General features: G+C 38.6%; 1 protein-coding gene across 2 annotated transcripts in view; it reads left to right on the forward strand.

The window, feature by feature from the left end:
- The window catches only part of MAST4 (microtubule associated serine/threonine kinase family member 4), a 277346-nt gene that overhangs the window by 231224 nt on the left and 20814 nt on the right, over positions 1-25308 (forward strand). For both annotated transcript variants that reach the window (XM_066181232.1, XM_066181233.1), the window contains 7 exons: positions 4373-4505; positions 10025-10092; positions 12402-12487; positions 20552-20760; positions 21514-21652; positions 22735-22867; positions 23599-23764. In XM_066181232.1, the coding sequence (XP_066037329.1) occupies positions 4373-4505; positions 10025-10092; positions 12402-12487; positions 20552-20760; positions 21514-21652; positions 22735-22867; positions 23599-23764 (934 nt within the window). The remainder of the gene's footprint in view (positions 1-4372; positions 4506-10024; positions 10093-12401; positions 12488-20551; positions 20761-21513; positions 21653-22734; positions 22868-23598; positions 23765-25308) is intronic.

A 25308-nucleotide genomic window follows, 5' to 3' on the forward strand; every position in this document is an offset into this window, starting at 1 on the left:
TCCTTTCCACTTCTATTATTGGATATAGTATACTGGCAGGACCTCCTGCAGTTTTGTTTAGTTCCCTACTATTGCAGATGCTGTGGTATAGAATCCTTTTCATCAACTGAGGAAGCTGCTGTTTAAAACCAGTTGGCTTTTTCTGTTGTTTTTCTAAACTTCTCCATTTCTTGGGAAGACTGTCCCAGAATTGTAATTGCTTGGTGGTTTTCTCATTTCTTAACAGTTTCATAACTTTGTTGCTCTCAACAGCTGCCAGAAGTATAAACAGCCTGAGGTCAGCCCTGCAGTACCTGATCTGATGATCAGCAGAGGGATTAGGCTGTCTGGATACTTCGGTAGTTATACTGGGGACCAGAAGGAGCAGAAGAGTTAATTTATTTATGCATGAGCGTAGCAGCGTTGTTGCCAGACTGAGTTAGTTTGTGTGAGCCTTGTGGGCGTGTTTTTGCTTTTCTTGCCCATGCTGTGGAAGCTGGGATGGCTCAGGTGCAGGGAATTGCTCCTACGCACAGAGCCTGCGTGCTTCAGTTGTTCAGTTGAACTTGCAGAACACAGTGTACACAGGAGAATGGTGTAGACACCCAAACACCATGCCAGAGCCAACCTGAGTCCAAAAGGCCTGGCAGGCAGCCTGAGCTGACTTTGAGCCACTCTGCTTGCCAGTGCTAAGATCAGTATTGGTGCTACATACAGCTATTTGAGTCTGGCAGGGCTTATGTGGAAGCCAGCCTTCTGCTAGACTCAAGTTATGCCTGAAATTGTCATAACTGCATTTGCATCACACTGAATCTGAGCTAGTGAGTCTTTCCAACCTGATTTTGGCTCTGTGCTGTGTCCCTTCATCTGTGGCACAGTTAATCCACACTCTGGCTCATTCAGCCATGGGCATTTTGAGAGCTGCCTCTGTTTTGTTTTGGGAACACCCAGTGTCTCAGCGTTCCCAGTTGCTTTTTTGTTCGTGATTTGCAGTTCAGAGGGAATCTAAAAATAAGATATATGCTCTGAATCAGCATGAAAGAGATGTTTAAAAAAAACAACCAAAACAAAGAGAAACATTTTAGAGAGAACATCTTAGCATGTCCTGTTTTTGCCTTTGAATCCAAACTTGTTTCCCTCTTTCTCCCCGAGAAGTTCATTCTGTGCCTAGTGTGCTGTTCCCTGCTCTATTTACAGGGTTTTTATGTTTTTCCACATCACCCAGTTTCTCATATCCTTGTTTTTTCCTTCTCTGGCTTCCATCCTTCTCTATTAGCACACATCCAAAAATGCTCTTAGATATATCTTGTAGGCAGTCAGACCAAGATTTCTTAGTAATACTTTACATCCTTCCATTATAGGCTTGCTAGCTTTCTCCCATCAAGCCTTGCTCTAAGCATCATCATTCTCCATTAGCTTTCTACTGTGGTGCTGGAATGTGTCCAGTGAAGAGCAACAAGACTCATGAAGGGTTTACAAAATCTATCTAGGGGCAGCTGAGGGAGCTGGGTTTGTTTAGTCTCAAGAAGAGGTGGCTCAGGGAGCCCCTTACTGCTCTCACAGCTCCCTGAAAGGAAGCTGTGGGAGCTGGTCTCTCCTACGGTTCCTGCAGGACTACAGGAAATGTCCCTTAATTAAGACAGGGGAGATTCAGATTACATATTTGAAAATTTTTTCCCCTGTTAGAGTGGTCAAGCATTGGAATAGATTGTGTAGGCAGGTGGTGGAGTTACGTGGAGGCGTTCAAGAGGTGTTTCCATGTCATGCTGAGTGACGGTTCAGTGGTTTAGGGATTATAGTGGTGGTGCTGGGTGGATTATTGGACTGCATGATCTTAAAGGTCTCTTTAAACCATGATAATTCTGTGGTTCCAATTCAGGTTCTCTCCTGATGGTCTATTTGCCTATTCGTTCATGTTCCCTAGGTGCTAAGTTTTAATGGGATCTAGTCCAAATCTCTGTTCACTTAGTTCCGAGTTTATTCCACTGGGGTTTTATCCTAGGCTGCTTGCCCTGCCTTATCCTTCAAGTCGAGTAATGTGTGTTCTGCACCTTTCCTTTTTCTGGGCATGCTGGAGTAAGTGGAAGAAAACTGGTGCTAAGGTGAGATATGACTGTCTCCTAGTTGAGTGTCAGAGCAGCAGTGGCAGGGAAAGCCAGCACAGCTTGCTTCAAGTGTTCTCACTTCAAACAGGATCTTCAAGAGGTTTCATCTGGATTGTAACAACCCTGCATTGTATGTCTCTACAGATATGGGTAGCTTAAACAAATTTAGGCGTACGGTCATAAAGCAGTACATTTTTCATGCAAGAAGATGTTAAGCCAAAATCATAAGCATAATTGTAAATTTGCAGTATTTTTTTCTGTAGTGTTTCTGTGGAAACCTTTGAATATTGCTGTCTGGTATTTTAGAGTATCTGTCTGAAATAGATACTAAGTGTGGAAAACTTCAGCCTCAGTAGGAAAGTTCATAAAATTGTGGGAAGTAAATCCAGCTTTGTGGTCATTAAACATTTCAGGCACCATGCAGTAAAGCTGTCAATTTTATGATGGTGGTCTTGTCTCAGGTGATCATAGCATGTGAAATCCTGTTTTAGTTTACTTGATAATCATATGAATAAAGGGTTTATGGTTTCATTTATGGTAAGAGCTGTTTTTTGCCATTTGTATATGGAAAATGAAATGGAGAGTTGGAAGTGAAGATCAGAAAATAAATTCATTGCTTCTCAGTAGTTGGACTTCTGTGTGTATATATATGTGTGTGTGTTTAGATAGTTGTACACACACACACATTCATATGATGTAAATTACCTGTTTTGAAATTGCCATGTCTTGCTAGTCAGTGGAGAATTATATCTGTAGATCTGCCTCTGCAGTAGGTCAGCAGATGATAATGTATTCATGACAAAAGTAAATAGAAATCTTGGCATCATGCTGTTGGCTGCTTTAGTGCCAAGGAGTAACATGTAAGAGATACAGCTGGGGACGGCATGTAAGATGAGGAGAGTAAGACTGAAACAGCATGTACTGTTCAGTTATTGGTTCAGATTTTTGGGTAGGTTTACAGCATACTGAGACTTAGAGCTAAAGTGAGGCAGCTTGTACAGTTCATGGGTTTGTGGTAAGTCCTTTGCAGTAGGTTGTACATGATGAAAATTGTTTCATGACATGTGTAAAACTAAGATTGTTTCCATAAGACTGAAAATTCCAAAGATATTTTATTTCAGATATGCTGCAGCTCCTCCCGGTAGCTGCAGCAGTTTTGATGCTACCAAAATGAAGCATGGTACCAAATTTCTCAAGCTGCCTCTGGGCTGGGTTGTTGACTTTCTGAGTCCTTAGTAGCCTGAGGATCTAGGACAGGACCCTTGTGATTCAACATGCAGTCTAAAACACCATGGAGTTATGTTTGGCTGCAAAACAGTCAGGAAATTAGCTGTATTGGCAGTCTGCCTGGCTCCTACAGGTATTTGTGTCAGAGCTGACCTACTCGAGGAAAAAGTCTATTTTGTTACATTAATGACTGATGGCTATCACTCTGTTAAGGATTGCACTTATAGGCACAAACACCTTGAAGAATGCAAGATCCATGAACAGATTTTTGGTATGAATTCATGCCAGTAGAGAGATAAATTGTACTAAAAAATCCTACCCATGTTGTTTTAATAATCTTCCTTGCTCCTTTCAATGTATTTCTCTTTTTATAAGGTAGTAAAATAAATGTATTTCCAAGGGACTTGGGAATAGGTAGAGTTTTGAGTTTCTGTTCTTTTTGTTCCTTGTTGACACTTGCCTTTTTGGTATGTTATAAATGATAATTGTAATATAGTTAGTTCCCACAGGATAATGTTTCATTTCGGGATTTAAAACAATTGGATCAAAGAAGCTCAGATTTTTTAAATCAAGTTTCAATTTTATTGTCATTTTAAAGTTAGTGTTTTATTTAATTGTATTTTCCATAAAACACTGTGCATATATATTGATTGAAAATACTTGAAGTTAATACTTCAGAAGTAAAAAAGGCAATATATTTACGTAGTTGTAGTGGATTTTTATAAGCAAGCACATGCCAGGAGACAGTCTTCTGTATTTGAAATCTTTTTTTTTGCTGGTTATAGGTCATTTCACTCAAAACATGAAGTTTTGAGGGCAAAGAACATACTATTCATATAAAGTAATGCTTGAAATAATGACATGCAGTTCCATTGGTCTCATCATGTTACACTGTATAAGAATCAGAATAGATTAGTAAACGACTAGTAATAGAAAAAAGAGGTACTGTTTTTAATAGGAAAATGCCATGTATGTAGAGTTAGAAGAAGCAAAGGAAATTTTTATGTTAGACCCCAAGGAACCAGTTTCAGCAGAGAAAATGATAATTATTTTTCCTCTAGGAATTTGATCCTGAAGAGTTTTACTATCTCTTGGAAGCAGCTGAAGGCCATGCTAAAGAGGGACAAGGCATTAAAACAGACATCCCTCGATATATTATTAGCCAGCTGGGCTTGAATAAAGATCCTCTGGAAGGTAAGTGAATCTCCTGGTATAGTTGTAGGTATCTACGTTCTTCCTTCTCAATGTGTTCTATCATTCTGATAATCTATGCATACCTGAAAAGGTAAAGATGGTGGCAGAACAAGTGTCTGCTGACTTTCACTGTACTCTCACAAGCTCAAACACATTTAAAAGGCCATCTCTTCTGAATAGGATTTTTTTTTGTGAATATCATTCACAAATGCACTGTATCAATGATACAACTCATCTTCTTCCAGCCTGACAATGCAACTTCTTCACTGCAGCTCTAGCTGAAATTTACTGGGATGATTTGATGGTGGCTATTACCTAAGCACAGTTATAAAGGTTGGAAGGTTATAAAGGCTGGGCTGTTGTTTGCCTTTCAGTGCTCCCAGGTTCCTTCATCTTGGAGCCTCTGAGAAGACTGTCCCATTAATTTCCTGTTTAATTTGAGTCCGTGTTGGGGGCTTTTGTAGGGAGAACTTAGGTTCTAGTGGAGGTATTTTCACTGCATAATTTTCCTTTACTATGAGAGTGGAGAGGTGCTGGAACATGTTGCCCAAAGAAGTGATGGGTGCCCCAGCCTTGGAAGCGTTTAAGACTAGAATGGGCCTCTGACCAGCTTGGTCTAGTGGAAGGTGAAAAGGTAACCCACCTAAGCTGATTAAAAAAAAAAAAGCCACTTGGTGTCATCTTGGATTTCAGTAAAGCTTTCAGTACTGTCTCTCGCAGTTGTCCTGCTGGACAAAATGTCCAACACTCAGATGGACAAACACATCATCTGATCGGAGAGCAGCTGGCTCATGGGTCAGGTGCAAAGGGTTAGAGTGCGTGGGGTGACATCAGAGTGGGGACCTGTCACCAGGGGGGCTCCGCAGGGCACCACCTTAGGCTCTGTGCTCTTCAGCATCTTCTTAAATGACTGGGTGCAGGACTGGGAGGGATACGAAGCAAGTTCACAGATGTTAAAATACTGAGAGAAACTGTTGACTCTCTCAGAGGCAAAGAGGCCCTGTAGAGGGACCTTGACAATTAGAGGACTGGGCAATCACCAACCATATGAAGTTCAGCAGGGGGAAAGTGCCAGATTCTGCACCTGGGATGGAGCAACCCTGGATGTACACAGACTGGGGAATGGCAGCTGGAGAGCAGTGCCGTGGGAAGGACCTGGGGCTCCTGGCTGATGGCAAGATGAACGTGGGTCAGCAGTGCCCTGGCAGCCAGGAGGGCCAAGTGTGTCCTGGGGGCATCAGGGACAGCATCTCCAGCCAGGCAAGGGAGGGGGTTGTCCTGCTCTGCTCTGCCCTGGGGCAGCCTCACCTCCAGGGCTGGAGGCAGTTTTCAGCAATGCAATATAAGAGAAACCTGAAACTGTTGGAAAGCATCCAAAGGAGGGGAGCAAAGATGGTGATGGGCCTGAGGGGAAGCTGTGTGAGGAGTGGGTGAGGTCACTTGGTCTGTTCAGCCTGGAGCAGACTGAAGGGGAGACCCCACTGCAGTCACAGCTTCCTCATGAGGGGAAGAGGAGGGCAAGCACTGATCTCTTCTCTGGTGACCACTGACAGGATCTGAAGGAATGGCCTGAAGGTGTGCCAGGAGAGGTTTAGGCGGGATATCAGGAAAAGGTTTTCCACCCAGAGGGTGGCTGGGCACTGGAACAGTCTCCCCAGGAAGTGGTCACAGCACCAGCCTGTCACTGTTCAAGAAGTGTTGAGCAACACTGTCAGGCATATGATGCCACTCTTGGGGGTGGTCCTTTTGAGTCTCTTCCAACTCAGCGGATACTGTAATTCTGTGTCTCAGCCCATGGCAGAAGGTTTAGAAGGTGATCTTCAAGGTCCTTTCTAAGACAAGGCATTCTGTGGTTGTCTTAAAGACATAATTGAAAAAACTAAAATTACATCTCTGTCCTAGCCAGATCATCTTCTTTGCCTCCCTGTGACCAGGTTCTATGCCTGGTGACAAACAGAAATTGGAGCATTGTGTTCAGTGCTAGTTCTGCAATTTGGAAGAAACTAGCAGAAATGCCATAATGGAAAAATGAGCCTAGCTGGTGACAGCAAGCTTGTCTATTGTGGTATCAACCAGGACTAGGAGAGGGCTTGACAACCCAAAATAACAGCAAAAAATTATGATAAACTTTTTTTTTTTTTTTTTTTGCTAGCTGTCATGGTGTAAGATCACATGTTGTTAAATCAGAGTAGTAGTACACTGTATGTTAAAACTCTTTGCTGAAGTAAAACAGTTTGTTCAGCACTGCCAGTTGAATCAGGAATTGGGTTAGTTCTAATTCAGTTTGAGTATTATTCAGTTAGTTTGAGTATTGTTACGGATGACATTAATGTTATATTAACAGTTCTAAAGAAAGTCAAGCCTATATTAGTCCACTTCCTATATTCACAGAACTTCCTCATGCAAATTTAGTATTATTTCTTTTGTCTGAGGTACAGATTAACAGCTTTGATGCTTTTTGTTTATATTTGGAGTGCAGCAAAGGAAGCTAGAGAAACTCAGAAAGTATACATAAATACTTTTTTCCCTTTGGTTTTGAAAAGATCAAGAAGTATTGAAATTCTCCGCAAGATAAAGCATTGTCTTCTGGATTTGGTGAGCTATTGGTCTGTCCTAAACTGACAGTTCATCAATTCTTCACTGATCAAGTATGCCAGATTTAATTTGGAGTGTGGGTTGAGAATTTTGTATCATTGACTCTGGTTCTGCCAGTGGAACCTCACCTTTCTCACTGACTCGTCCCGGCCACTTGGATAAAAGTGTTCCTCAGCAGTAGTCAAGAATCTGCCAGTTGTTTAATAAGAACTTTTTTTTGGACAGCTTATTGTGAGAGAGGTCTGGAAACAAATGCCTATAAATAAATAAGGAATGCTGCTTTCTCTAAGTATTTTGTTTTATGGGAGCATACTTCATCTACGACACATCTTACTTTATTTCATAAACTAAATATTAATGAATATAAGAGACTTTGAAGCATTCAAATGGTAATTGAAATGTTGGGTTTTGGGGATTTTTTCTGAAGGAAAAAATGGTCCAAGTGGTCTGTCAGTAAATGGTGTGGGGTGTATGATATATGTATTACTGATTCTTGGTTCAGCTGGATATTTGAGAAATTGAATTATTTAGTGTTTTTTAAAGATTAATGTGTATGAGTATTTATAATAGGTAATTTAGGCCATCTGATCTGTGTTAATGATTTCCTCCCATGCTTCAAAAAAAGTAATATTTATAAGCAGTATAAATCACTTTGCAATGACTTCTTAAGTGACCTGCTTTTGATGTAAATTGGTGTCTCTATATATAGGGACGCTACTTAAGCAAAAATAAAAGAAGGGCTATGGCTTTATGCCCTGGAATTAATGTTTTACAAAGAGAATTATTTGGAGCACTGTATTCATTACTATAAAAATATTATGGGAGGATCATCCTCAAGAACTTTAAAGCCTTTTAACGTAAAAATAGAAAATTTTTAAAAACAGAACCAAGTTTTTCAAAACAAAAAAGGTGCACCTCAGTAGCACTACTTATCCTGTAACACAGAATTGTATTTTCAACCAAGATGTTAATTTATGTCTTCAGTGTTCACAAATGTTCATGCAAAGGATTTTATTTCATCTGCAGGGAAAAGCAACCTACTTTAAACATTTCTCGACTTGCCTCCTTTGTTTGCTGTCATGACTATAGTGTCCGTTCTTTGAGTCAAATGATGCTTGCATTATTTGGAGATAATGTTAGATAAATTTATACTATACCGAAAGCAATACCACAACAGATTCATCACTTAGCAGAGACTGGTGGCTGCATTTCTGAAGAGTTCCCTGGGGAGAAATTTTTCCCCGTGTTTTTTAAATCACCATCTTTACCTTTTTGAATCATTAGTCTTCAGAAAGGTTTTAAAACGATGAAAGGACAGATGTTTAATGGTATTTAGATGAGTTTGAAAAAATCTCTTCAGGCATTGAAAAATGGTTCCATAGATCCTTGTTTTGAAAGCTGACGTTTGGTTCCATCCCGTTAGCACCTACTGCTTGCGAATAATATGGATTTCTCAGATAATGGTTATTTTGCGTAAGTTTTGTTTCAAAAAAATTATTTTAATTTCCTACTTATGTAATTAATTTTGGTTGAGAATGCTGTCAGAGTATATTATTCTAGCTAGCTTGGTTGTCACCCATACAAATAGGTTTCATCAGCACTTCTATTCCAAAACCCCCATGTTCACAAAACTGTGACTTTTGACTGGAAAATCCACTTCAGGTTCAGCCTATATAATTTGTTTCTTTAAGATTTTTTTCTTTTTATTGGGATTTTTTTCACTGTTTATTAACTTAATTTTTGGAATGCTTTTTAGCTTCTTTAAAACTTGAAAGATCTATTTGGCTTCTGAAGTGACTTTCTGATTTCTTCTGTTTCTTACATTCATCACATGTTTTGGTTTGTATAGTGGTTACAAATGAGAGTTACTCATTTAATCTTTACCTGTTCCAACAGAAAATTATGTGATTAATTTGCTTTTTAAAATTGTAGTAAGTAAGTGTAGTAAGTGTTGTGGAGCATTTAACTTTCAATGAACACTTATTTTTATATAGAAAAATCCAGTTTGGATATTCTGTGTGAATATTCAGTTGTATTTCATAGTCATAAATTCAGTTAAATTCATAAATTCAGTCCTGAGATAAAATTGAACCTTGCACATTTTATTTGGTCTTATTTCTGATTCCTAGTACATCATTGTGATAAAATCTGCATCTTTGGCTATGTAGGATATATAATAAAATATGTATATGGTTGCTGGGGTCTTTTAGTGACTGACTGTCCTGTTTAGCTTTTTTTACCCCGATGAATTCTTGGTTACTATCCGCCCTGAAGAATAGGCTTGGCTTAGGAGCTCTGCAGCATAGGTTGGCACTGGCACGGACAATTTGATCAAGCTGTAGGCTCCTAAAATCTTACCTTCCTGGAGAAGTCATCTGTGTTAGTGACTCTGTAAATGATAAGTTTCTATGTAAATGGCTTTTAGCTTTCTGCTAGGCTTATCAGCATTCCTTTGCAGAAAAAGCAAACTATTTAGAGTCTATCTTAGGTCTAAACTAGAAGCTTTTGCTGTAACTGTGAAGGAGCCCAAGAAGGATCCTACTGTTTACCCCTCAGGGGCTGAGATCCCCAGGAGTTTTAACAGGTTAGTGCTGTCTTTCCCTTAGCACTCAGTTTGCACACAGCTCTTGGAATTCCCAGGTCTCAGCAGTGAAAACGGTGTTGGTCTTCATTGCTTCATGGCTGATCTTCATTGCTTCAGTGGAAGATTGTTACATAGGCAATGAATAGCAGGTCTTCATTTTCTGGGTGGATTTTTTAATATATGCTTGGAGGTGACCTGAAAGCTATTTGTCAAGTGCTACAGGTAGGACACCATTTACTATGAAGTATTCCAGAAAGGTGTCACTTCTCATGTTTTCTGTGCTTCATTTACTTTTGTATTTTCCATAGTTTAAAATGAAGCTTTTTCTTTTTCTTTCCAGAAATAGCTCAGCTAGCTAACTGTGACAGTGGGACAGCAGAAACTCTGGAAGCGGATGAATCAATAAATGTAAGCTTTCCTATTCTGTTGCTGCTTTTACTGAATGTGAGCAAGGAAAATCTCTGTGTGCCCCCAACCCTGCCTGTTATGTTTTCTCCTGGTATGTGTAAAAAGATTTATAATCGTTGGTTAATGCATTAACTCTGTGAAGTTCTTCAGGCAGAAGTCTTTCAGAAGGTATAACCAAGCTTTCTGCCTGTTTTCCTAGAAATCTCAGTGTCTTCATCTTCCACAAAGTTAGTGTTTACTGTGTGACAGTAACTTTACTGCAAAATCCACACTGCTTTTTTTTTTCTATTCAATCAATGTATTTCGTTTTATTTTAGAAGTATTGGTAAACTGTTTAATAAAACAAAGTATTTTAAAGAGACTTTAAAACAGTCCATTCACAGAGGCAGCTAATGATCAAATTGAGACATGCTGAACAGATGCAGTGAAGTGACAAGGAAGAAATGAGTAAATTAGCAAATAGCTTGGATTCAGAAAGTTAGTTTACAGGTTGTGCATCATTCCTCTGAATCTCTGTTGGAAAACACTTACCTACAGCAGCGGCTATCTTACAGTATTATTTTGTGAGATGTTTGCTGAGGTTGAGAAAAGAAAAGCAAGTTGGAGATTGTGGGCTTAAATGCGATTATTTCAAATTCTAATTTTTAAAAGTTGGTTTTTATACCTTGGATTTCAGTCAATAGAGAGATGAAGTTCTAACAATTTAGTCTTGTTTTTCAGTGCAAGTGGATATCTAAAACGAGCAGTTTTAGGGCATGTCTACCTAATTCAGTGGTACTTAAGAAGTATTTACAAGTGTTAGCAGGCATGGATTATCTGTTAGACCTGTTCTGATACATAACTGAAAATACATCATTCTCTGGTACACGTCATGTTATGTTGGGATATTTTCTAACATTTGGCTAAGTGCCACTTATGGAGGATTCTGTAATTGATAAAAAACGGTGTTTCTTATTCTGCTGCTTTCATTCATCTGCATTTAAAATACTGTATTAGGTCTGAGCAGCATTTAGTGGAATGATACTGAGAAATTGGAGAAAAGGCAGAATGGCTAGAAGGCTTAAGGGAAGTGCCAGAGTACTTAACTGAATCTAAGCTGCAAAGTGGCTTAGCATTAGCTAAGCAGTTGAAATTGTGAAGTTATTTGTGTTGTGCAAATGCTGAAGAAATGCAGAAAGGATAATGTGCAGTAATAAAGGAATTTAAATAGGAGAGATGATGAAATCAGTAAAGAAAACTATAGAGGGTATATTTGGAAACATCTCAAAAGGTAGCTGTGGAATAAGCACTTATGGAAAGTGACAGGAAGTGTAACTTTGAAGTACAGGGCTGCTCACAATCATCATAAATAGCAATTAGGAAGAATCCTGTACTGGCAGACAAGAGGGCTGAACAATTTTGTAAGTCCTCTCTGTCAGCTCCTGTGTAGTTCATTATATTAACATTTTCACTAGTCTTGCACTGAATTTTCTTTAGCAAGCATGTAATTGAAAATGTTTCAACCAGGTCTGCTTTCAACTTCTTACTGTTACTAAGCTGCCTGGATAGGGATCATGGAATTTCTTGGAGGTTCAAAAGACATTTGAAAAAGACCTTGTGGGTTTGGAAGTCTGCATTTGGAGTCCTGTGCTTTCATTTTTCCCCCCTGAACACCAATTCCAATTCACACATCCTCAAGATTAATTAAAAATTCTAACTAGAAAAAAGGTTTTGCCGTACTTGGGGCAACTTGGTTTTGAAAAAGTTCTGACAAAGAAGTAGATTAAAGTGACCTCTTTAGAGGCAGAATTAATGCATTTTTGTTTTCCATCTTTTTCTCTTTCAGTTTGTCTTTTTTCACCATTCTCCCTGTTATATCACACTCCATCCTAACATTAGTTTGGAGTGTGCCAAAGTTGATTTGAGTTTATTTTACTACCAGGCTGTAATACTAAAGTCAGATTTACTAAAATGGGAAGGCAGTGTCCAACGAATGCCATGTGGAATTCACAGAAGTCCATGACTCCTGATAAGAATTGCCAGTTAACTGCTTTACCAGAAGTCTTTGTGGCTATAACCTGTGCATGGAGAGAAGTGGACAGTTGGCTCCAGCGCAGCAGATACCTGTTTGATGAAAAAGCAGCTTTGCTTCAAGAGCCCCTTGGTCCCTCTCTGTGTTGGCTGTGTGGCTGACTGTCCAAAGATTTTACCTGGTTCATCAGTGTGATAGTCTGGTGATAACTGGTTTTTTGTTCAGTTTTTTTCCCCGATTTTGAAAAAAAAAAAAAAAATTGTATTAACTTTGTTCATTCTCATCTCTTACTTTGAAGAGCTCTAATACCTCGCTGAAGCTGCAGAGGAAGCCTCGGGAAAGTGATTTTGAAACAATTAAACTGATTAGTAATGGAGCTTATGGGTGAGTAATCCCTGACTATGACAGCTCTTTTGCATTTTAGTTTTGCTTAATTTCCCATTACTTCTGATTTCAGGGGGCTTTGTGTGAGGGAGTGAGTTTGCACCCTGCTTTTTTCATTTTGCATTCTTGTTTTGTTACTAGTTAGTCTAAGTTCACAAGGTTTTGGAAAGTTTTCTAGGCAGTAATGAATTACTCTGTGCTGCAGTAAATATGCAGCATGTAATATTCAGAACTGAATATTACGTTGGAAAGATTTTTCAGAATCAGATAGCATGCCAAAGATGAAATGTGAATAAATCAAAGGGCAGATTTAAGCTCACCTTTATAATACTGCAAAAAGTCTGCAGATGTGAGAGAGAATTATATGTCATCTGTAGGGAGACAGATTGATAAAAATGAGTGCATACTTGACCTAGAAGTATTGTTGCAATAAAAACAAATTTCCTGAAGTACGGCAGCAGTGTTTCGTTACTTTGTGGTTGCTACTCTAGTTCTCAAATTTTAACCAAATAGCTTTAAAGTAATTGCTATTTCTTGGTTTGTTTCTGGATACTTGGAGAGTGCACAGTTTACTGCCTGGTGATATGTAAGTCATCTGAAGATATCCTAGAAGACCATAAGAAAATTCTGGTAACCTGGGCCTCCAAATGAACAGTTCCAAATATTTTCTGGAAGTACTATGCAGTGGTGATGTCTGTGTTCAGTTCCCTCTTCTGATCCTGTACTATCTCTTAGACCCTTTTTTGGCTCCTCCTTGGCACTGAAATGTATCAAGACAGGAACTTCTGTTCTGTGTAACTTTAAGGAGCAAGAGGGATGTAAACTGGCTCAAAAAAGAGAGGTTTCCATCTTGAAATGAAGAGCCTGCTGCCAGATGATCCAGTGTGACAGACTGGCGGAGGAGGAGGGTGGTGCTGCTTTCCAGCACAGACCACATTAGGCTGACTCTGCTTGGGGTGGGAAGTGGCAGGGAGCTGCTAGGACTGAGTACTCTGTGAAGGGGTCTTGGACAGAGGAGAAAAAGCACCTGCAATCTGCTCACTGGAGTTTCGTGTGCCTGCTGAATGGCCTGAGGCTGCTTGGCTCTCTCTGATGAAATTTAGTTGAGGGTTGCTGTGAGTTTTGGAACAGGAGGCATCTAGTGCTGCCTAGACTGTTGGCAATGATAGCTTGTGTGGAGGCCGCTTGTGCCCAGACGTCTTTTCATAACTCAGCAAAAATCCCAAGAGCAGTAGTATAATCTGCATTAAAATTATATAAATATTCAAATACAATTTCTCACTAGTCAAGCTCTGCTCGGTTAATTTTCCCAGAACTTCTTCACGGACAAACTTGCTGCTTACCATATCTCGCCTTCTCCACTACCTCAAAAGCCTGCTTCTCAGCAGTTAGCTGTAGATGCTACTCCCCTCCCTGGCTGCACCCATTTCTCCTTCCCTTGGCAGATTTGAAATCCCCTCCATTCCTCCCTTCATCTCTTTTTCTTACTGGAGGAGGATAAAAAGAACTGTGTTTCTCTGTTTCTGTTTTTCTACCACTCTAACTATGGTAGGCCCCTGTTGGAGAAAGGGGTGTCAAGAGTCATGGAACCTTTCTCAGATCCAGGTTTTCAGGTGCTGAGGGGTGGGGAGAGGAAGGAGCAGCTGCAGCTGGGCTTGCAGTGGTCATCACAGTGTGGCACCTGAAGGCGGAGGTTCAGTAAACATTCTTGTGCCTCTTGCTCCATGGGCATTACTAGTAGCCAGAAGGATGCTCAAAGAGCTGTTGAGAAGTACAGACTGGAGACAACTGTCCACCTGAAATCAGAGACAAAAAGGGATCTGCAGAGCTGGAAAAGAGCAGATGAAAAGCCATGGCCTTCTATGGCTCACACTTACTTTTTTTCCTGATGTTTGTGGCAGGGAAAGTCAGGACTTGCTCATTATCTTTTAAATGCCAATAATACGCAAAATTTGCAATGTAATGCTGTGAAAATGGGATGAGAAACTGATAAATATGTAAAGACAAGAAAGGTGCTAGAAAATAACCATCTCAAAGTATATCCAAATCCTTCATGAATCACTATTTTCATTAGCAGGTGTAAAAACAGGGGTAGGCTGCCAGATAGTATTAGTGGAAATTCAAAAGCTCATCACTTCAGTAGAGTGATAATACTTCCACCTTAAGGAAGTCATAACAAAGTAGATTTTGTTGGGTTTTATTTTTCTTTTAAATGGTTATTTCCTAGAAGAAAAATCAAAAATGAGAAAACAGCCTATAGTGGATTGACTCTGGCTGGATTCCTGGCACCTACCAAAGCTACTCTGTCACTCCACAACTGTATGGGGGAGAGAAAAATGAAGGTTTCATGGGTTGGGATAAAGACTGGGAGAGTCATTAAATACCATCATGGGCCAAACAGACTTGAACTAGGAATATTAACTGAATTTATTGCTAACAAAATCAGAGCAGAATAATAAGAATTCTGTACAATTAGACCTTTAAAAAAACCCTTCCTCCCACCACTTCATCTTTCCCAGATCTGCCTCCTCACCCTAGTGTTGCAGGGACACAGGGTATGGGGAGTATGTTCAATTCATCACGTGTTGTTCCTGCTGCTGCTCAGGAAGGAGAGTCCTTCCTCTGCTTCTGTGGGGGCCTTCCCATGGGAGACAGTTCTCCATGAATTTCTTTAGTGTGAGTCCATCCCATAAGCAGCAGCCTTCCCCAGAGTGCTACAACGTGGGTCATTCTTCCTTGGGGTGCAGTTCTTCAGGCACAACTTGGACTGTGCTAGGGTCACAAGTTGTACCAGGAAAACTGCTCCACTCTGGGCTCCTGTAGTCCTTCCACTACCAAAACCTTGCTATACAAACCCAGTACATGGAGAGGGAAAGGAACACAGTGAAATGGGAGATGATAAACTTCTAAAAATGTTCACTCACTTTTAAAAGTGATTTTAGCACCTGTTCAATACTGTAAATTGAGCAGGCTTGTGCTCCTAAAGTTCTCTAGGATATTACATTTTCAAAACTTACTTGTGTGCTTGAAAATCTCTACTATGTCAGATGGACTGGAAAATCAACAGTCCATTTTTCTAGTCTTCTTTGAAGTAGGGTTTTCTTTTTGCTGTTGACACCAATGCAGTTGATGGTTAATTTTACTCAAAAGTTATGGTCAAGTTTAAAGGAGAAAACATCAAGATAGCCTAAACGCTGTGTAACTCGTCTATGAAATAGATTGTAATAAGCCAGTAATGCCTATTTCTTGTGAATATGAAGCAAGAAACTATCCTGAAGGCATTTACTGTAGTTTATTTACACATATAAGTAGCTGAAACAAAAGTTGTTGTTGTGTTGTAACAGTTGTATTTTCCCTCCTATGTTTTTTCAAACCATTAATTCTGTAAAATAATCTAAGTATATGTGAATTCTGCCTGTGCTTCATTGATTCATTCTCTAAAATATGTCAGTGGACGTATTTTGTGCTCTGACTTAATAAAGCTGCAGTATGCTGTTGCAGTATTTTACTTATTTTGAGGCTATAATAGAGGGTTTAAATCTGAACTAATTAAAGAAAACCCTGTAACATTCTTTTCCTTTGCTGCGATGTTTTATTGGTGAAATGGAAAGCTTTGATTACTTGACAGGGTAATTGTTGGTCTTAGCATGTTGTAGCAGAGATTTGTCAGATGTGTTAAATTTGATGAATTTAAATATAAATTATTGGTTTTGTGAAGGTTTGAGTAAATATCTTAGCAGTTCTCTGCTTTTGATTGATTGGGTAAACTCATCTGTAGTGCAATTAAATGACTGTATACTGAGGTGTAGTAGATGAGTAGATGAGGCTTTTGGGAATGGCTGGGAATATACAAGACATTAAACAAGCTGTGAATCATTAAATATATAGGATTCTGGCCAAGCCGTTAATGGTTTCACAAGCTGTCTGTCTGTCTGTCTTTATTCAGCCAGACTAAACTCATATTTCCCAAATTTTAAATTTTACTGCAATCACAACAACATTTTTTTTCCATATTCCAGCCTATGAGAGGTAGCAGGTAGTAGTGTTTCATCTCTTCAAGTTAGTGTCAGCCTGGGTTCCTGAAAAAATTCCAGAAAGTAAAAATTACATTTGGTTTCAGGGAAGCAAGTGATGTTAGTTTAATATCTCTTAAACTGTATCAGTTTAAAGCAAATACGTGATGCCACTTTTACTCCTGCCTGGAATGCTCTTAGTTTTGCAGGGGTGATAATGTCAGTATGTAGGTGACAAATATACTGGCTAACGGTGTTGCTTGATAAATCTAAAAACTCGGAAGCGTTGTGTCTTGTGCAGCTGCTGCATGTAATTTGTGAGTAATGCTTCTGTCCCTTCTCCACTCTGTTGATAGTGCTTGCTCATGTATAGTTGTATTTGGAACAGGATTAGGAAAGTTACCAGCTGTAGAATAAAACCCCATCAGTCAGGTTAATTCATCATCAGCCTTGGCAGCCACTAGTTCAAAAGTGAGAGGGCACAGGTGAAAGTGTGACTTTGTAGGTTCACTAAAGTAGCACAAAACAGTTTACCCATTAGAATTTTGGACTGCAGTTCCATTACTTTAAACCTGTGTTTACTAGCTGCCATAAAGATAGAAGGCATTGGTACTGTTAGGTATGGGGAGGTGGTTTTGTTACTCAAAACTGATTACATATTTGAACAAGTAGGACTAATACCAGATGTGAGAAAAGGATCAAAGCCATCATGTTCTCTTTGTCATATGGCCACCTTCTGATTTCCCAAGTAACTGATCTGGTCACAGGCATTGCTTTGTTAGGAGGTGGTAAAGTGCTGCTTTTAAATTCTGATCTTAAATAATGATCTATAAACTTTACCAAATAATATAAACCACAGCCTCAGAAATAGCTTCTCTTCACTGTAGTTAACGTGAGACATAATTCCAGGGCAGAACAGAATTTAGCAGTCTCTTCTCAGGAAATTGCTTGTAAAAATGAAACAAGGTTCCTGGTCAGCAGGTATAATTTTTAAGCAGTGAGTGTCTTTTTAAGCAGTACCTGTGTCTCCGCAAGGGGTCCTATGACAGATTAAAAAATAGTGTCAGCTATATAAGCCTTGAGCACTGAATGTAGACTAGATTATAAAATGGCACTAAAAGTTGGAGTTATTGGAGAGCTGTAAACTAGGCCTGAAACCTGTCTATCTGGATTTTTTTTTGTAATTAGAGATTATTCAATTTAGAAAAAAAAAAACAGGAATCATGACTGTAAGATCTGACTGATAGATGGCATGGTATTTAGGTTGGAGTAATTCAGGAACCCAGTTAAATATTTTAGCTTGTTTTTATCATCTTACCGCTTTTGCAGTGTTTTATAGTTGTGCCTAACTGGAGGTACTATAGAGATAGGTTTTCAGAGAGATTTATGTTGAAAGTGAAATAAGGTAATATTTGGACACTGCCAAATGAATGTTCTTTATTCTTTATGAATGTTCTTATTTGTCTTGAAAACTAAGCTTTTTTGCTTTGTTGAGCTACAGCATCAATAACATGCAGTGCACTTTCATACCTGTTGAAATTTACACAGTGAAATCAGTGGATGCTTTGGAAACTCGTTTCTGTGTAATGAAAACAGAAAGCTGAGGGAAGATAGGAAATCAAATTCTTTATTTGAAAGAGTAGGAGAAGGCAACAGCACCACTCTGGTTGTGGCTTTGTGGGGTGACAGGGCATGCCACTGTCATTCAGTGATTGACAGGACAGTCTGGGTGTTCTCCCTATACTGTTTTTGTGTCACAGAATCCTTAAATTTGAAAGTGTCTTCATAATACACTGAAGGTCATAGGCAGCATTTGATGATCAACATGCTGCTGGCTGGGGTACAGTTTTTTTCATAAGGCGTGAATGTTGTTTGCTGTGTTTACTGTGACCAGAGGATATGAGAGATGTTAGACATTTTTGTATGTTAAAGATCATTTAGAAGCACTTTGTATAGCATAAACAGTGTGTGCATGTGTAAAAGCAAGAGAGACTGTTGTGTTGCAGTTGTCTTGTGAGTCTGATAGATTTGAGGTAAACAGCTTTTTCTCTGAGAAACAACAGAATCCTAGTGGAAAGTTACCTTCTTGTGTCTGTAAGACTGAAGATGCAGTTTAGACAGCTGGAAAAATATAGCAGCATGTCCCAGATATTTACAGGACTAGATAGTCCTTGGAACTTACTCTTTAATCGTTTTTAAATATGTTAGTAATGATCTTGCAGATGTGTATGATCTGAAAGAAGGATTTATTAAGATGCTGTAATAATATACTGTGGTGTCTGTTTGCCTTTTAAGAGTCCATCTTTGCACACTGTCCAGTCTGAAACTAGGGAAATATTTGTATGCCAAGTCCTCAGTCAGTCCTTAGTTCATTCACATAACTGGATTTTTTTGAAGGGTGGACACTTTTGGCAATAACCTTCTACATGCCAGGAAGGGAGAGAGGGACTGAAACAGGTAAAAGAAAAGATATTACAGGAGATTATGAAACTGACAGGAGAAAGCAACAAAAGAGAGAGGAAAACCAAAATGCAAGGGAAAGAAAAGCATGGGAAGGGATTGTGAGAGTAACAGTTGGAGAGAAAAGTGAATGTGAGGGGAGCAGTTGTAAGAGTTGCAGGACATGAGGCATGAAGTCAGCAAGGAGGAGTACTGGGGCTGAATAACTCAGTCTGTATTCCAGCTTGGGAGGGGCAGAAGGGAGTGAGACTTAGTTGGAGGCACAAAGGGTGGGGTTTGTCATGGGTTTTGCCCAAGGTAGTTTTTACCTACTTTCATAATTGCGTAATGTCTTTTACCTGCCCCATGCTCAGACAAGAATGAGGGGTTAATGAAAGCTTTTGGAGTCAGTAAGAGAAACTATGCTGTCTAGAAAGTTTTTCTTCACAGAGGAAAGAAGTTCTTTTTTTCAGTGTCTGTAATTTCGGTGGCTGTGTGAAGGTCTTTATAGAAATAGTAAGGCAAGTGTTATTTTTTGTGTTTATGTTAAATAGTTATATGCTGATAGTTGGACCTCATGGGGATAATTAACTGAATTAAAAAAACTTCACAATTGAATCCCATTTCCTCTCCCTTTCCCCCTCTATTTTCTCCTTTAAGTGCTTTCTTTCTATAAACTCTGTGATGATTGTATACTGGAGATGGTATAAGCATTAAATGCTATGAAGTAGATTTCAAGCAAGGCAAAAATGTTCAGGATTTGCCTTAAGGGATTTTGAGAAATGCAGCAGTAAAGTCCTTCTGAGTGTTTCACAGCAGGGTAATATCTTCTCCTTAGACCTGAAAGACAGAAGAGTTGCCCAAGTGAGGTTTTGTTTTCTTTGCTTCCCTCACTGCATTGACTGTACCAAACCAAATATGCACCAGTGGAAATTCTGCAAGTGAAGATGCACCATAGCCCCACACAACCGTGTAGTTAGCACAGTGAGCTTTGTTTCGGGTTACCTGCTGGTGACCTTCCTCTGGTATGGATCAGTGCTAATGCCGGGGTCTGAACAAGAAGGGGAGATTTTGCATCTGGTAATGAGGAGCCACCCCTTAGAGCAACTTCTCAGCAACCGTCTTAAGAGACCTGTGATAGGTTTTAAAATCTCCTGGACTGAGTCTGAGTCATAGTTTCCTTTCAACACACCTACAGAGTAAGCATTTGTCACCTTCATTTATAATGTTGTACCATAGCTGGATATTGTATGTAATCCTTTGTTCATGGGAATGCCTGAAATCTTCCTGGGATAAAAGCATTTGCTGTTACATCTGCTGTTACATTTGCTGTTGTTTGGTTGGGAGGGAGTGGGGAGGGCAGGAGAGTTGTTTGTTTTAGTTTGAGTACTAATTTGTGTTGCCTGAGATTCATCCTAGTTTTTAAACAAAATGAGATTTGTAACCATTCTTTATTGTGAAAGACTACATTGAATTGGAAACAAGTCTTTTTTATAATATATATATATATATATATACAGTTTAAAAAAAAACTGAGTGAAAAATGTATTTTAAAATGCATTTTTAGTAGTTTACCAGACTTCTCTTTTTTTCTCCCATTTGAACTTCTCAGTGCGGTTTACTTTGTGAGACACAAAGAAACCAGACAAAGATTTGCCATGAAGAAAATCAATAAGCAGAATCTCATCCTCCGAAACCAGATCCAACAGGCCTTTGTTGAGCGTGATATCCTGACATTTGCAGAAAATCCATTTGTTGTCAGCATGTATTGCTCCTTTGAAACAAGACGTCATTTATGCATGGTCATGGAATATGTAGAAGGTAAAATTCTGTTTTACAGTGGAAGAAGAGAATTTCCTTACACCACAAAAGAAAAACAACCCATATGGTACTTAAATTAGAAGGAGCCCCCTGTGTGTCCTCCATACCATGGCAATTCAGATTTAGGAACCAGATCCAACAACAAGGTGGTTCTTTTTTTTTTAGCAGTCATTATCTCCCAGTAAACAGCTTGTAAAACACTTGTGTTCCAGCTGTAATGGGAAATAACTGCTCCTAGAGTAAGTTCCTTATAGATTGTAATGGAAAGTGTGCTAACGTTCAAAGTTCATGTGGAAATGTTTGGGTTTTTTCTGGAGCCGAAATTTTCATTAGCAAATGTTGGAGGATTTGTAGTAGTTATTGTCACCAAGAGAGAGGAAAGAGGAGATGTTTTGAAAAGATGCTAATGCTGAAGGAGAACAGGGGTCAGAAGCAGTACTGAAGAGATACCCATGTGTGCTTCTGTGGGCTTCCACCACCACCCCCCATCCGTGCAATTTATTTGTTTGTTTGTTTTCTCCTTAGGTAGCAGTATGTTACTGGTTTTCAGCTGGATCCTTGTAGTGCTCTCTTCCCAGCTTCATGCTACTTCCAGTATAGTAGTTGAGTGGGTTACATGTTTGGATGAATCATCTGACTAGAAAATAAAAATTTATGACTGCAGTTTGTGTTCCTTTCAGCATCGTATATGGTTTATGCTGATACACCTCAGAATTTATGGAGTCATCTGGAATGTTTGTTCTCTTTCCACAGGTGGAGACTGTGCTACTTTGATGAAGAATATGGGTCCCTTACCTGTAGACATGGCAAGGATGTACTTTGCAGAGACTGTTCTGGCCTTGGAATACCTTCATAATTACGGAATTGTACACAGGGATTTGAAACCTGACAAGTATGTATATAGAATATAACTGAAACAGGAATTTGAAATTGTTAGATAAAATATAAAAAATTTAAACTTGCTTAGAATTATTTTTTTTATTGTAAATGTTACGTAGATTCACAATTCCTTCACAGTATTTGAATTTTCATTATTTGCAGTTACAGAAAATGCATTTTTTTTTCTATAAGAGCTGCTAAGAATTTTCTGTGTTTAAGATGGAAGAGGCTATTATTACTAGCTATCAGAGTAGCTAAAAAGAAAAAAGTATTTACTTTTCTGGTTAGAATGGAGGGAAACACATTTTAGTCATTAGGGCAATTTTTTTCAATGTATACTTGCACCACTGATACAAAATATAATCAACTTGCAGGTATTTGCATGTTTGAAGACAGGATTGACCAGATGTGGAAATATCTCCTGTTGCATGGGGTTTGGGGGTTAACTTGTTTTTTGAGGGGGTTAGGGGTTTCAATTTCAGTATTTAAAAGTACAGTGTTGCTCCTATACAAATAAATTAACATTACAGCAAGTAGCTGAAATGCAAAGGGTGGTACTTGCAACTCCATTAATCTTCTTCCTGTTTCACAGTAAAGGGAAAAAAAAAAAGAAAGTCATGGGTATTGATTTACAATACCTTCATAACATGATACCTTAGGACTGCATAGTATTAGTTACTAACTTAATACTAAGAGGCTTTTTCCAAATGCATAACTGACCTAGCTTGTTACAGAGGGAGAATACTCACCTCACTTCAATAATGAAATGCATTCTATTTTAGGTCTTTCACATGATAACTCTTTCTTAAAAGGTTCAAGTGCTCAGCTCTCAAGATCTTTGTAGTTCTAGAAGATGTTCAGTTGCACATAAAAAGTTTCTTTACTTCTGATAGTAATAGTAACAAATGTAAGACTTAGATTTTTGACCTGTTCTGGTATTCTGTACCAGTTAAAGTACTTTTTGAGCTGTATTTGTAATTTTACAGTCTTAATGAAACATTTTCTTCTAAGTATTATAATTGTAATAGTAATAACAGTGAGAAGCATGTAATGTTGGATTATATCACAGTGACTTAAAATTTTTCTATTTTTCAGTCTGTTGGTAACATCCATGGGCCATATAAAGCTTACAGACTTTGGCCTTTCAAAAGTGGGGCTAATGAGTTTGACTACCAATCTGTATGAGGGTCACATTGAGAAGGATGCCAGAGAATTCCTCGACAAACAAGTAAGAAACAGCCTTTTTCATTTCTACACTGAATGTTCACATGAAGTGATATTTTGCCAGCAGAACATACTGTAATACTGAATAAACCACAATTATTTCTGCATTGGTGTTCCAACTGAATATGTCAGGTAGTTTAACTGGTGCCCTGAAGATTATTCTAGGCTTTTTCCTTTTTACATTAAGATCTATTAGTAAGATTAACAACCTAATTGTGTGCAAGTGAATCTATGAGAGAGACAAATGGAAGGTTGTTTTGTAAAGAATTCAGAAGTCTCAGCAGAGTGCTTGTGGAGCTCATTATGCCTTGTACAACCAAGGGTGCTAAAATCTGTGCTATGGCCCATTTCCCTTTAAGCATGCCTCATTACCATTGCTCACAATCTGTTCACTGTAAAAGTTACTTAAGATAAAACCGTCACAACTTTCATATAAGGATAACAATAAGTTACCCTGTTTTAAGTTAAATAAAATACTTGCCATGATGGATTCCTGTGTACAAAGCACAAACTGTCCTTTGCAAGGCAGATTTGCAAATGTTGATTATGGTGCCTCTTAATCTGGGTAGGTTATTCTAAAAACATAAGTTGTTATGCAAACTCAGCAGACTAAACCCAACTGAATTCCCTATTTTTCTGTGTTTTCATATTAATTTACATTTCAGGAATTACAAAGAGTATGACATAGCTCAGTTAAGACTTGCTTTGCCATCATGCTTGTTCTTTTTCTTTTAGGTCTGTGGTACACCTGAGTACATAGCTCCTGAAGTGATACTGAGACAAGGTTATGGAAAACCAGTGGATTGGTGGGCTATGGGAATTATTTTGTATGAATTTCTTGTTGGATGTGTGCCATTCTTTGGAGATACACCAGAAGAGCTCTTTGGACAAGTAATCAGTGGTGAGGATCATCACTAAAAAAACCAAAATCTGTTAACAGTAAATATATTTCAGTTCTACTGATAGACTACACAATTTACTTTCAAAGCAGTAACAATTAATTTGGATTAAAAGCTGAACTTACTGCATATTGTTGCTAAATACAGAAGTTCATTGATATAGAGTCCAGGGGTTAAGCTGCACTGTTCGGAAGAGAGAAGCTATGTTAGTAAAAAAGTAATGCCACTGTTCAGTAGTGATTTCTATCTTTGGTAAAGAAATTATACCAGAGAAGAAACAGTTAAAATAAATCTGCGTAAATGGGAAAATGCCTCATGGCACAATAAAGAAATTAACAAAGATGTAATAAAACCCTAAAACAAATGTCTCCCAAATAATAAATAATGAGAAAAAGAAGGAAACTAATTCAGTTCACAGATTGTTAATGATTTCATTGGTGATTGTTGGAGTGTAATGTTATTTCTGTAGCAGCTGTTCTTCTTCCATTTAAAATTCAATAACCTTTTAGATCTTAACCTGCAAACTGACCCTAAGTATTGTTATGTGTCTTGTGACAAAACTGAATGATAATTAAACAGAATTGTTTGCTATCCTACCTGCTGTTTCCATAAATTTCCCAAATGCATAGATGTAGGGGGTTGCTATTTATGACACAAGGTTAACAGAATGGCACTTCTGTTACTAGGTATTTCCCAGACTGTTTTATGGTCTGCCTAAGAAGTCCAATAGCTGAGAATGCATTTCTCGTTCCTCATTCTGTGAGAATGCAACAAATCCCCTTTTGTACTCAAGGAGACATTCTGTCATCATCTTTCTTTCCTCCATATGAAGCTAAAAGCCAGACTTGTTTGTAAACTATTAAAATGCATGTGACATTCTATGTGTACCTAGATTTTAACCATGTTGTTTTCTGATGTAATATGCTGAGGCCTGAGTGGCAAGAAGAATCAACTGTTTAATTAACACAGGCAGCAAATGCTGTCTGTTTTCTGGGTGCCCCATGGCTGCAATGCATATTCATGCTTTATTTTCCAAATCAGATTTAAACTGCAGTGGAAGGTGTAGGCAGGCAAACGTGGCAATAATTCATGTTTTTATTGCATTTCCAGACACACACAACTGTGTTTTTATCCTTATACTCCCTAATGGGGAGAAGGGGAGGGAATAGTCTTAAAGTTAATGACAAAATTGGTACTGTAGGCTTTATTTTGCATGTGGCATTAATTTTACCTTTTGTAAAACATATTGTACATGTTGCAATCTAGCTGATACTTTTGTAAATAATCTTCATCTGTTTGTGTCAGTTTATTTTACAGAAATTACTTCTAGAAGTCTATTTGTAAACATCATCTTTTCCCACTCACCCTCCAAGACTGTTGGTTGGCTCAGTTTCTTGTTTTGATGTTGATTTTTCAGTTGTCTCTCCTCTATTTGAAAAATCCTTACTTGCTGTACTTACTGAAATGATTCTTAGTATCTCTAGAACAGCTCTAGTTGGATATGTTTCCTGTGCTAAAATAAACAATCCCCTTCTATTTGACTGTA

Source organism: Chamaea fasciata, unplaced genomic scaffold (assembly GCF_029207755.1).
Source record: "Chamaea fasciata isolate MVZ Bird 193981 ecotype frontalis unplaced genomic scaffold, bChaFas1.0.hap1 SCAF_4, whole genome shotgun sequence".
NCBI lineage: Eukaryota > Metazoa > Chordata > Aves > Passeriformes > Sylviidae > Chamaea > Chamaea fasciata.